Below are 13,811 nucleotides of genomic sequence, written 5' to 3' on the forward strand. Positions count from 1 at the left end.
TTCAAGTGATAAGTTTTTTGCTTTGTAGTAATCAACCATTTTCAGATGCTATGGTGCAGAGGTGGCCTGGAGCCGGGAGAACTTGGATCATACTGTAAGTGGAACACTGGTAACCAGCCTGATTTATGGCTTTTCCAAATATGATGGAGAGCTAGGGGGGAGCCTTTTGTAAGAGCATAGTTTACTGCAATTTATCACAACACCTTCACCCTACAGTACTCTCGAGTGTTGGAGACTACAAGAGGAGCGACTGATAAAACAAATCTTTTCACTATAAGGAGAACACAGGATCCGGAAAGCCAAGACATAGCTGACAGCCATTTATATGCTGAGGACAATGGAGGTCATTTAATTATGGAGTTTAACTTATTTAAGTACTGGTTGTTCATCTATAGGAATTGGATTTATAAAAAAGTTAGTTAATCGCAATTAAATTGGTTAAACACTCTTGTTTACTTTCTCAAAGGTTAGTTGAAAAATGTTCACTAAGGGTGTTTTCACATATGTTGGTGCGCACCGTGGTGCGGCCTCGGAGCACACCAAAATACATGGTATCATTTTTCAGTTAGTGCGGTCCGTGTTCACATATTATTTTTTTTAACTGTACTCGAAATGCCGCACCGTACACCACGTGACAACGGTCAGCCCTGCCATTGGTCTCTGACAGCTCTTACCGTCTCATGACCACCCCCACGTTTCCACGACAACCAGCCTCCTTACAGGGAGAGCGCAGCTATCAAGATGTGGAGATAAACGATGCACGTCTTTGCGAAGTTTCTTTGCTTTAACGCGAAATTGCGTAGCTGTTCTATTAAAGCCTTTCTCACGGAGCCGTTTGCTAAAAAGCCCGTAATGTCACTATTTGTGTGTGGAGGACAGCTATGCATTTATAAAATCATCTCCTCGTAAAGGAGACAGCGAATCTCTGCAATGGACCAGGACTGGCTTGTTTGTTGTTAACCCACAGTATAACACCAGGACCACGTCACAACAGAAGCCCAGTGGCTCAAGCATGTGGAGAACTTCCTGTATTTGGTTCGGCCCGAGGTCCAGCAGTGTTCACACCACAGGTGGGTCGCCCCAGAGTGCGGCGGCAGCCGCTCCGAGACCACTTGTTTAGAGCGGTCTCGGAGCGGCCGTTTAGTGCGCACCCGAGTGCGGCTGTTGTGTTCACACTGACCCAAATGAACCGTACTCGGAGCGACACGTCATTTGGGCCGACCTAAACAGTGTATATGTGAAAACACCCTAAGAGACAAAAGTCTATACTTTATCACAACCAAGCAAATGGTTGCACAGTAAGTATTGTTGGTTTTTCAGGGATGCAAACACAATTTAAATCTGCTAAAAGTTTATTTTGTGTTAACACTTATGCCTAAAACATACTCTTTATAGGTATATGATTGCAAATGCCTTTAGCTACACAAGCTCAATTTCATGTGTTGTTGCACACAAGAATGCTTTGCATTCTCTATATCTATGGTTAGTTCTGTCTTTCAGGTCAATTACTTTAATGGCAAAGCAACAGTCAAAAAATAGTTTGAAGCTAAACAAATTGTTTTATCAAGCCACTCGTAATGTTTCTGGTTTAATGGCACAGACATTTTAAAATAATTATATTGTCCCCTTTAGGTTACCTAGGTTTGTTACCACCCTAGCAATGTCATTTGTGTGTACTTACTGTAAAGTGTGTTTTTAGCCTTCACTTGTGTTAGCACTTGAGGCTAGCAGACATACACTCTCAAAAAAAAGATACAAAAGCTGTCAGTGGGGTGGTATCCCCACTGTTTATTAACTCTTTCCCCGCCATTGACGAGATATCTCATCAATCAAGAGAAAACGCTTCTCCGCCAATGACGAGTATTTCAGTATTTCCGCAATACCGCTATTTTCCACTTCCGCAACTTTTTAAAACCGGAAGTATTGCCTTATGGCAAGCTGCTGCATGTCCGTGTCTGTTTTAAAGATTGCTCTGAATGCGATCTGGCTGGCAACTTTTTCTAAAAACGCTGGCGGTGAAAGAGTTAAAGTGTTTATTAGTACCTCAAATGTACATATTGGTACCAAGTGTCTATCTGTACCATGTTTTCTGAGGGTGTAGTGCACAGTAAAAGTGACAAAACTCATTTTTTTTATACTTAAAAAAAATGGTGCTAAACAGCACTGGCTCGTAATCATGGGGGAACCACTTTATGTGCTATATATACTCACAGAAAAAATTATGTAAAGAAGGAACTAAATTTGTCACTGGGGTGATACCTTTTCAAAAAGTACAATTTTGTACTAAAAGGTGCATATTGGTACCTCACAGTTACACATGGTACCTTAGATGTATATACTGGTACCGTGCCAGTGACAACTTATATACCGTTTTTAAGGAACAACTTTAGCACCACATACGGTAATATGGTTCTACGTAGCACAATATGGTTTAACACGGGTGCTATATAGGTTCTATATAGCACATTGGGCTCTATCTTACACCCAGCGCAATGCGCGACGCAAGTGTCTTTTGGTAGTTTCCACCCTGCGCAATTATCATTTTCACATTTAGCGCCACGTTGTTTAAATAGCAAATGCATTTGCAAATCCCTTTTGCGCCCATGGGCGTTCTGGTCTGAAAACGAGGTGTGTTCAGGCGCATTGTTGGCGCGTTGCTATTTTGAGGCAACTAAAATAGACTACGCTATTGACCAACAGAAGTCTAAAGTCAATGGCGCAATATGTTTTTTGTTATTTAAAGGCACACAGTGGAACTTTTTGGCCACTAGGGGGCGCTAGACATGTATTTTTCACGCCTAGCGCCCCTAGAGGCCACAAGCGCCGCAGCACTGTCGCAAAGGAAAAGAACTGGCCAATCTTAAAACTAAACGAAAACCGTAACATTTAAAACGCTAAAAGATCAACATTTTGAGACATCAGGGAGAAACGCAGTCATGTTACAACTTTCTGATGAGGAACTCGTGGCAGAAGCCATTTCTCAGTCTGAAGGTTGCAGCCTCTGGATGTCGTATTTCTAAGCTGCATACGTCATCAAGACTGTCTTATTTCAGAATATTAACAATTATAAAGTTGACTATTATACTTAGGTAATCGTAAATATGCTTATGACTTGCGGATGTAATGCTCAGTTTACCTTAATAAACCAGGCTTGATGACGTATGCAGCCTGCATATTTGACCTCCGGAGGGTGCAGCCTTCCAATTGAGAAACGACCAAAGTATTTCCTTGCCTTTTTCTAAACGAATATTGTTACATCGTCTCTCTCTCTCTCTCCCTCGCCACCAGGATTTTCCACAATGGCGCTTGTTTTTCCTCTCTTTTGTGTAAAAATTGTCGCTCCAAATCCAAGTAAACCAATGTGTTTAGGTCTGCCGCTTTGTAATACGTCACGCGAGTAACAGCGGAACGCAGCAAATGAGGAAGAGAGAAGAGAGAAACGCTCAGATCTGATTGGTGAATGAATAGGGTTTGTTTTTACACTGTGTGAGTTTGAGCAAGTTTGACTGACTGCTATAGCATCCTGGATTGTAATGTAAATATATAGACAGTAAAAGAAAGGTAAATACGTGAACACATGAATGCAGCATCTGAATACAACTATATGCAAGATAATCTCCGTCATTTATAAAGAAGATCGCATTTATGTATGAATCAAGATCGTGAGTTTATATAAAAAATTGCCTTAAAGGGGAATCGAACCCAGGTCGCCCGTGTCATAGGTCCATGACACTAAAGGGCTCGTTATAGTCGTGCGTAGGTCCTACGCCGTAGCAGCGACGGTGTAGGTTCCGCGTCGGTTTTCATTTATACTTTTGCATCGTTGTCCGCGTCGACTTGCAAACACACGCGTGACCGCTGGTGGGCAGTATCCACGCGTGTAACCACAGTAGCAGCGCGATCGTCAGAGAAGAAGAAACCGGGCAAGTTAACCCACAAACCAAGGAGAAACAGCAACTTGTTGTGTATAATTTGAGAAGACCAGCAATGATGGAAGTAAATAAACAGCGACTTTTGTTGCAGTTTGAGTTAAATCACTCCTCAATTTGGCTCATCTTTGTTTTCACCGTCACAAACGGAAATACCTATGACGCAGTTTTTTTACCTGACGGGAGGGGTTCTGGTGAACCAATCACAGTGCTTGTGGTCCGCGTAGAACTGACGCGCTGTTAAAAATTTTGCGAGGTGGGCGTCAGGCTACGCAGAGCTACGCACAGGCTACGGATAGCCTACGTAGCTACGGCATAGAACCTACGCGCGACTATAAATCGCCCTTAACACGGTGCCACAGAGTCACATAATAGAAGTTGCTCATCTACACTCCGTATGCCGTAAAGCAGTCGAATTTTGTAGTTTTTTTGTGCTCTGGTTACTACCAGAAACCTTAAGTTTTAAAGTACGAGTAAAAGCGTAAAAATACAGACCCCGTCAGGCTATGGTAGACGTGTCATTCAACCTATTTAAAGTCGATGTACTATCACAAGGGTCTTGAAAATGTATTATGATGGTTGAAAAATTACATTGTGTCGCTTTAAAGAGCGCATTAGTAATATGCGCCTATAAACGGGACAACAACGCGGGTTACGCCCAAAATACACCAATTACTCATTAAAAAAATAGGACCAAACCTTTTTGACCATGCGCTCGGCACACAAACCGTTTTTTCTGTCGTTAAATTAGCAAAAGTGGATTCGGACACGCCCATTTAGACGTTGCGCTGTGCGCTTTAGACAATGTGCTTAGATTGTTAAAATAGGGCCCCTAAAGTGTTTTTCCTTTGATTACAAGCCGGTGAACCACTTTTAAATCTATGTAGCATATTTTTTTAGAGTGTAGTATTTAATATGCTTAGGGGCCTTTATAACTTAATCCTTACTTGTAGATGTTAAGCAGTCAGAAGATTTTTCACTCTTTGTTTTTATATATATGTATATATAATTGACACCATTTTCATAAAAAAAAAAACTCTTTAAAATAGTTTCAACAGCTGCAGAGTGCTCAAAAGATTTGGTCAGTGGAATGGCTGACAATATCATTCATTTACATCCATTTTATTTCAATACTTTTGCTCATTAATGAGGACATTGTGAAGAAGTCTCTGTGCACTGTTCTTTTCATTACTGCATGAAATGAAGTGTTACTCTCTATTTCAAAGGCATGAGTTATATCGAGAGAGTACAGTAGAGAGACTCGGTTTTACTATGAATGATGTGCTCAGTACTGACGAAGCCTCTTGTACCTCCTCTACACCATGCTGTTATATCTGGCCCCCGCCTATGAATAAAACAGCCCAACTCTAGTTTCCATGGATGTAGGTCCAGAGAGGCTAGTACGAAAAGCGAGTTTCCTTGCACAGCACAGCTGGTTAAAGTTTGGATTCAACAGCTCCTTTGCTTCAGAAAAGACAGATACTAAAAAAGGGATGTGTGTGTGTGAGGAAGGGAGGCCCTAGGCAGGGTCATAAAGCATCCTGTTTGCTCATGGAAAGCCCAACTTGGTAATGTGTTTCAAATGATTGAAAGACTGCCCATATATTCACCCATAATACACAAACACACTGGTGTTAAATCACTGAGCAAATCTCAGCTATGAGAAGTAACAACCGAGAGACAAGCACATTATGAGTAATGGAAGTCAATGAAGCAGTGAGATGGACGTCAGACATTAACATGGAAGTACAGTGGGTGGTACACTGAAATGAGATATCACATTATAATAAGTATTGCAATGTAAGGCTAACAGTTGTATTTTTCGGTTTCCTGCCCATTACAAGTTCTTAATGTAAAAAAAAAATGTGTTGAAAACTTTAGAAATAATTAATGATATTTAACCCCTAATAAATTTACATAATCCATCACATAGCACGCCCTTACAATTATTTTTTTACTAATTAAAACGAATAGTCTAACCTTTATTCCTCTAGGAAACTTTTAGGATGTTATGATTCACAAAGTCATTCCAACTGGCTAGGCAGCACGATTGTTTGAATCTGAAGTGGCACTGCATTTGTTCTTTCTACAAAAGGAAACAAGTTCTTATGTCTGGTAACCCTGTCTTAATTAAAGTGCCCTACAGTTAAACGGATTGTCTGTTTCATATCATAACAATTACAATTCAGCACACAATTACGCAGTCTATTTCCAGAAATAATATCGCGCAGGTTGTTAAAATCCCTGTGCTCTGACAACATTAATGGGCTTGTCATGATAAAATAGGTGCAATAAGTGCGACATGCTCCCATCTAGTGGTTGATACGAAGAAGAAAAAAATGTGTAACACTTTGCAGGCTAAAAGTGTTCATAGCTTCTTTTAACTAACATGACATTGTCCAATGCTTAAAAGAATTGTGGCATTTATTAGTTAAAAGGGGCATGGAACCTTTATGCATAGGCTTCTTGTATAATTTTTATGTATAGCCTACACATATTTAAGTATAGAATCAACATAATTAAAAAATGTGTGTGAAGTGTGTCACACTGCAACAGACTTTCATCTTACATCAGAGACCACAAACGCAACGTAGGCTATTAAAATCCCTCACGTCTTCATGATTTCGTTTTTGTTTAAGTTTAGATAGAAAAGATGTAGCCTATATAGAAATTTCTGTATAATCCATGTATTCTGGTCTGCTAGTGTTGTTTAAGAAAATGTTAATGCCAGAAACTTTGTAAAACAATCTTTGTCGTATGTAATTTAAACGGAATGGAGTAAGTGTGTCTAACCTGCGTTTTGACGCATCATCGTTTTGTGTCTTGGAATGGCAAAATTTAAAAGGCTTTGAATGAATCAGTCACAAAATGATTGGGGTGCAACGCTCCTCATACACAGATATTCATTAAAATCTAATTACTGGCGCGGTGCTGCGTATGGAGTGGTGCCATCTCGGTATTCTCAATGAGATTAGAGCGCCTTAATGAGTGTCCACCTAAGGTAGGCTACTGTCGTTCCTTCACCAAAACGACGTTTTACCGACCTGCTGCTGGTGACGTCACAAGAAGACGCAGAAGTGAGTTTCACAATAAAAAATAAATAAAAAAACGGAGCGTTGAGGTGGCACGCGCACAGTGAGCTTTCGCGCACGCGGCATTTGCTGCCTCAAATGAGCAGCTCACGCTGAAACGGCTCCTTCGTTTTGACAGGCTCCGCAGGTAAGACCCGCTCGATTTATAAAGACCGCATTCACAAAAGCGAAAAGTATAGCAGGTGTATTGCTATAAAATAAAGTTCTAATTATTCTCGTCGACAACATCGCCGGCTATGGATTATGTTTGATTTGTGCGCTCGCAGTTTGGCGTGCATTTATGTTGCCTTGTCGAAAAGTGGACAGGCTAAACGTATAAGGATCTGTTGTTACGGGACTGTTTAAGGTATTTGAGAAGCGGATACTAAGCCTCTTTGCTGACAGGACTTCTTTCACCGCTAAAGCATTGCATGCAGATACAGTACAAGGAGCCTTTGAGCAGCCCTGAAGAACTTGTTAGGCATACCAAGAAGGTCCACAAGAGGCGAATCTTTGGCGAAATTTCTTCTATAGGACATAGGCGTGGATCATACAAATGTAATTTGCGGGATTTATATAGCGATCTCGAGAGGTTTTATTAAAGCAATCCCGTCTTTCTACACAAGGAAAAGAAATGTAGACCCTGAATAGCCATCCATTCGTTTGCCGATTCAGCTCTTCATTTGGAGACAGTGTGTGGGCTGGAATATAGAAGAATCATCAACAAAAGGATAATTTGAACGTAAATCATGACTTCTCGGATACTCTACTTTTTTCTTTTGTCTGCGGCATTTTTATCCGAGCTGCAGTGCGCTTCTCAGAGAGCCACAGACGCACTTACTACTTTCCCCACGTCCGCTTTCACCAACGGCACCGACAAAAAGGAGTCCAACCAAACCTTCACCTCACGGCTCAAAAGGAAGACGCTCTCGGTGGATTTCGCCGTCCCGTCCCTGTTACGGCACTACATGGCTCTGTTTATAAAGCGCCCTCTTAACGGAGACTGTCTAACGTTTAACAGATGTTACACGGTGCGCGCAAACTTACTTATGCGCTGCGCGCCGTTACAGAAAACCATTGCTAGTTTGCTCGATGTAAAGTTGGCCGCGATGAATTTCAACAGATCCAGCACTGGACAGCTCCCGTACCGAAACAAGCGGCCCGTGCCGAAAGTTTTGAATTTAGGTTTGACCAAAGCCAGTCGAAAGTCCAATCAAGTTGTGGTGGAGGTTGGTGAAGAGATGGTTAAAACTGGATGTGGAGGATTGCATGTGTATGAGGACGCGCCGGTTCTGTTTTTGGAAATGGACCTAACACGGATTTTGGAATGGTGGCTGGGGGCGGAGGGCGGCCGGCTCAGGGTCAGACTCATGCCCGAGCGGAAAGCCCAGGTACCAGGGAAGGAGGACAAGTACTCTGCGGCCATCAGAGCTTCAGATGCCCGACTTTTTCTTCACATAGCTTCAAGTGGTAAGCTCTTAAATGTGCTGGTCACATTTTACATTTTAGTGTTTAAGTTGCAGTACAATCCGGTAGATTCTAGACTAATACACACGTGGATATTGATTCATTCAAATAGTTCAAGAAATGTGTACACAATGCAATTATATTTTTTATTTACATCTATCTACATCAGGCAAAGTTTTGTGTACGTTTACTGCTGAAAAGTTTTGTTTTTAACACATTGACCCTTCAAATGCCATCAAAAAATTGAAAACGTTCAGTTGTGAGTCAGACTTTACAACTGTTGCATTGTACTTCATGTGTATCAGTTTTGGTAATACATTGGTTTTTAATATTGGAGGCACTTCAACACCAGTAAAGACAATCCTCAGCATCAAAGCATTTTCACACATAATTAAAACTGTTAAAATTGAGAAATTCTCATTGGTGTTAACCAAAAGGAGTGGCTACATGAGATATCTAACAGGTTTGTATTTATGAATCACTTTAGTTTGTTTAACTTCATATGTTAAACTTCATTGGTGTTAAAGAGCCCAGTCTCCTGAAAATGCGTATAAATAGCACGAAGTGTAAAACTCGTGCAATACATACGCCAAATTCCACTTTGGCGTGCATATGATACGCAAGTCCTTCCCATTCACTTAAACGGGGCATCTTTTTTTGTCGTTTTATTTAATGGTTTCTCAATTTTTTGGCTATTTTTTTACCAATTTCGCTTGGGTTTAGGGTTAGAACAACTTTTTGTTATATAAAAATGACATCCTAACCCAAACCCCAACTCTAACCCCAACTCCAAGCGACCATGGCTTAAATATGGACAAAAACATAGAGAAACCTGTATAATAAATAACCTTATTAAGCAAATCTGAAATCTAACCCTAAACCCAAGCGAAAATGGTTTAAAAAACAGAAAAAAATTGAAAAACCAATAAATAAAACGACAAAAAAAGATGCCCCGTTTAAGTGAATGGGAAGGACTTGCGTATCATATGCACGCCAAAGTGGAATTTGGCGTATGTATTGCACGAGTTTTACACTTCGTGCTATTTATACGCAACCTCAGGAGACTGGGTAGTGTTAAACCAATTCCAAATGCAGTATGAGACATTTTGATGACACATCATTTGGTGCTATTTCCTTATTCCTTATTTATTCTGAAAGACCAACTGCTCTTAATGCACATAGAGATTTTTCAAGGTTTACTACTAAGGTACTAAAATCAGGCTTTGGTCAAGATAATGCATTTTTTTAGTGCAACAGCTGCTGACCCTCTCAGTTTTTGATGTAGTGGGCATATTGTCAATTGTTTTATTTGCTTCGATGCTTGTTTTGTCAATGTAAACAGGACTGTCTGTAACCAACAATAAGAAGCATACAGTAGATCAGCATTATTACATAATTCTGTATGTGACCTAAAAACGTAAGGAACATAACAGAATGTTCTTTTGTGAAATATGGACTTCGATTGTGCTCCTTGATGGCGTCACATTGATATTTCTTTTGTTTGTCACCTTTGAAAGCTTTTTCAAATGTTTGGGAGACTATTTGTGACATTCATCTAGCCTGTCTGACAGCTTAAGAAAGGTTTTGTGATTTATATGTCCAATACAGAATAATATGCCAGTATATTAATCATAGTTGCTTCAAGGTGGATTGAAGCTTCTGGTAGGGTATTTCAGCACACTGCTGTGATTTGAAAGGAATCAGAAACCGTTAATCAAATGGTGCTGTCCAAGGCTGGTTGGCTTTATGCTTATTTTAATAACTTCATAAATATTCAGTTGGTTACCCATCAGCAATCATCTCTGTCAAAGATGTCCCTTGAAATAGTAAATCAGTGAAATCAAAGCATTTACTTTATTTTTTATGAATTTTGCTATTTTCCATATAAACACAGTGGTCTTGTTGCATTTTAAGTGGTGAACAGAAAATATTTTGGGTGGTCATTACATAAAAAAAAACATCTACAGTCTTGAGTTCCTCTTGAGGTTTTTTTTTTAATGAAATTACAAGTGCTATAATTATGACCTCATTTTGAAAAATAGAGGGTTGTTTTTATCTGTCACAATGTTTTTCAGTGGGTTCAAAAACTGAATAATGAAGTTAATGTTTAAATAAATGAGCCCCATATAGGTGGAAGTTTGAATTTCAAACATCAAATGATTTGGTAGTGGAGTATCAAAGGCATGTTGTTCCTTGCAGAGTGGGCAGTGTAATCCTTCAAGACTCTCTGATGCCGCTGGGAATTTATCATCAGAGGGTCAGAAAAGTCATTAAGACTTTTCTTTCTCCCCAGGCCTGGTGCTTTGTGACTTTGACCGCCCTCTGCTGCTCTCAGCATTCTTCATTACAATCAAAATTTCCTCCTTTCAAGCACACTGTTCTGTTTTTCAGAAACTTTTTATGATATGTGATGAGTATACAACCTAAAAACAAAAAATATAAAGTACAGAGTACACATTAAACACAGTATATTCTATTTAGTGTATGTCTGTCTTTAACAACATCCCAAAGCCAGTTTAAAATTAATAAGAGATTGTAAAAATACATACGTAATGTTATAAGAATAAAGTTAAAATTGTGAGAAAATTAAGTTGTAGCATTACGATCAAAAGGTAATGTTTTGAGAACTAAGATGTACAATTAGATTTAAGGTGCCGTAGAATTCAAAACTGTATTTACCAGGCATTAATGAATAATAAGAGCTCTGTACATGGTAATGACAGATCGGTAGCCTCAAACATTGTTTCTCCTCTTTCTTATGTAAACCTTGTGCATGCAAATAACAGCTAGAAGAGAGATCTATCTCAACATAACACTGACTGTGATGTTACAGTAGATATGTACGCCCCAACATTAAATTACACATTAAATTAAGTACAATGAGTGCGTTTACATTCAATAACAGATAACTATAAAAAAGCTGCTTATAATAGAAACCATTTTCATGGGTTTACATGCAAATCAATTAACCGGCTATGCAGAACACTGCGTTTACATGGGATTTGGAGATTTGTCTGGTTTCTCGCAGGCAGTGACGTCACCGCCTATTAATATAGTCATTTAAAAAACCTGTGCCGATCAGTTTTTGCTTAGGCAGTTTATGAGATTTCCTCGATCAAAGAAACCTGTTTAACACGTTTACATTAGTTTATTAAGCATAATTGGCGTAAGACTGTGCAGGTTAACGCACTTAGACTGCGTTCCACTCTAGTTTTAGATAGCTCTTGCAAACTTCCCTAAACACTTCCCCTCGGGGGAATCCCTGTTGCCATTTTGAAGTGCGTTCCACTTCGTCAAGTGATTGAGGTAAGTTTATATGGACAGACCCTCGCTCCCTCTGTCAAAATCGACAATCGAAATTTAACTTCTACTTCATATGTACACTTCATGCAGCTTCATACAATGCAACACGATTGTCAGTTCAGCAGCTCGCGCTTTGCACAGTTCAAATGATGGAGGGGCGGTCTCCACTTTCCATGTGATCGAGGGTTAGGGCGATCCATTTGAACTCACTTCAAGTGTTTCAGCAGTAGTGAGCACTCATACAACGTAAGCAATGACGTACATCAGAGTGAACAAGACTGAGGGAAGTTAGCGAGGGAGTGTCATAAAAAACAAACTGGAACACAGGGCTAGTGTTGTTACAATGCTAAAAACAAAGTTGTTACTGCTAAATTAGCGCTAAATGCTAGTTAAAGGCGGTGTGCACGATTTCTGAATAACGCTTTGGAAAAGGGAGTCGGGCCGACTACCAAAACACTAGTAGCCAATCAGCAGTAAGGTGCGTGTCTACTAAACGACATTGTTGCCTGGGTTGTGTATGTGTGGGGCGGGTCTATCAAAAAATGGTCCAGATTATATTGGGGTAAGGGCGTGTTTGTTTAGGTGATTTCAAATGTCAACATTGGCTTTCAGAGATCATGGACCCTGCCTTTAATGCTATATGCTAGCATTTAGGCTGAAGTTGTTCTATTGACCTTACAGTTACGTTTTGCAGGTCCATACTGAAAAAAACACAAACTTTCCACTCAGAAACAGCCATTAACAATATCCAAACATTGATTATTCATCAAATTCCATATCTTCATCTTAAACAGGCTCAAACATAAGGTCTGTTTACGCAAACACACAACCACTGAAAGAAGCTTGTCTGTGAAACAGCCAATCAGAGCAGAGCTCAACATTATGATTCATGACCCTTTCAAATAAGGTAATAATAGACCAATTCATTCTAAAGGCAAATCCTGGAGTTGTAAATGGACATGTAAAAACGTTTCTGGATAATTTTTGCACTTAATAAAGCCACATACTTTCTATGAAGATATAAAAGAACAATTTAACATATTATTTCAATGCATTCTTTGGAACTTTTAAATGTGTAATAGTAATATTGCTCGAATAAAGCTGACAAATTTAGAGCAAAAACACAGCATTATGAAAAAATAGCACAATTGTCACAATAATAGTAATAATATGCCACGATTTATTAAATCTGCAAATTTCTATCAAACTTTGACCATTAAATAAATAAATCAATAAAATATAAAAAATCTTCTGTATGATGTTCAAGCCTTCTTAAGCCATACAATATAGTTTTAAGTGTCAAACAAAACGAACAACATGGATGGTTTTAGTGGTTGTAGACAGCTTCATTCAAACGTCAGGAAATGTGACGCTACACTAACGTCATGTGTTTATTGATTTGACTCACATAAGTCACATATTTCAAACGAAATAATTGAATTTGAATCAAAAGAGATATTTATGACGATTCATTAAACACATGGAAACCAAGACTGATTAAGCTGCCACAATGATGGCATTGCATTGATGTGAGGTGCAAGATGGGCTGATGGGTCAGGTAACGTCAGCATTGGGTTGGTTTGAGACAGGAGTGGGTTACACACAAACTACCCAACACTAACAAAATGATCTAGCTGGCGCAATCCCACAACTGGGTGACAAAAACAACCCAGCATTTTTTAGACTGTATTCAATGCAGTCTTCCAATTGTGCAAATCTATTTTTGCTTGTTTTCAGAAACTAAAACAGTAACGAAAAAGAAGGTGTTCTTACTAAGGCATTCTGACTACGATCTGTTTTCTTGTTTCATAAAGAAACAACAGCAATATGGCTTGCTCATGAGGCTTTGTAAATAATGACACCATTTTTATTCTTGGGTGAACTAATCTTTTTACACCTCTTCATCCATTCTTTAATAGTAGTCCCTGTATTGACCACCAAAGATCAATAATTCACCCACTTAAAACTTGTATCTAAAACCTACGCAGTCAAGAAAGTAGCTTTAAATCGACACGTGTGTTGAACACACTCTTAGAACGGA

General features: G+C 39.3%; 1 protein-coding gene across 1 annotated transcript in view; it reads left to right on the forward strand.

Moving 5' to 3' along the window:
- Nucleotides 1–7,060: 7,060 nt before the first annotated feature.
- LOC141362609 (ALK tyrosine kinase receptor-like) overlaps nt 7,061–13,811 on the forward strand; it is an 810,085-nt gene continuing 803,334 nt past the window's right edge. Inside the window, exon 1 of the mRNA XM_073864911.1 lies at nt 7,061–8,470. Coding sequence (XP_073721012.1) covers nt 7,750–8,470 — 721 coding nt within the window. The 5' untranslated portion in view covers nt 7,061–7,749. The remainder of the gene's footprint in view (nt 8,471–13,811) is intronic.

This window comes from Misgurnus anguillicaudatus, unplaced genomic scaffold, assembly GCF_027580225.2.
Source record: "Misgurnus anguillicaudatus unplaced genomic scaffold, ASM2758022v2 HiC_scaffold_28, whole genome shotgun sequence".
In the NCBI taxonomy this organism is placed as follows: domain Eukaryota; kingdom Metazoa; phylum Chordata; class Actinopteri; order Cypriniformes; family Cobitidae; genus Misgurnus; species Misgurnus anguillicaudatus.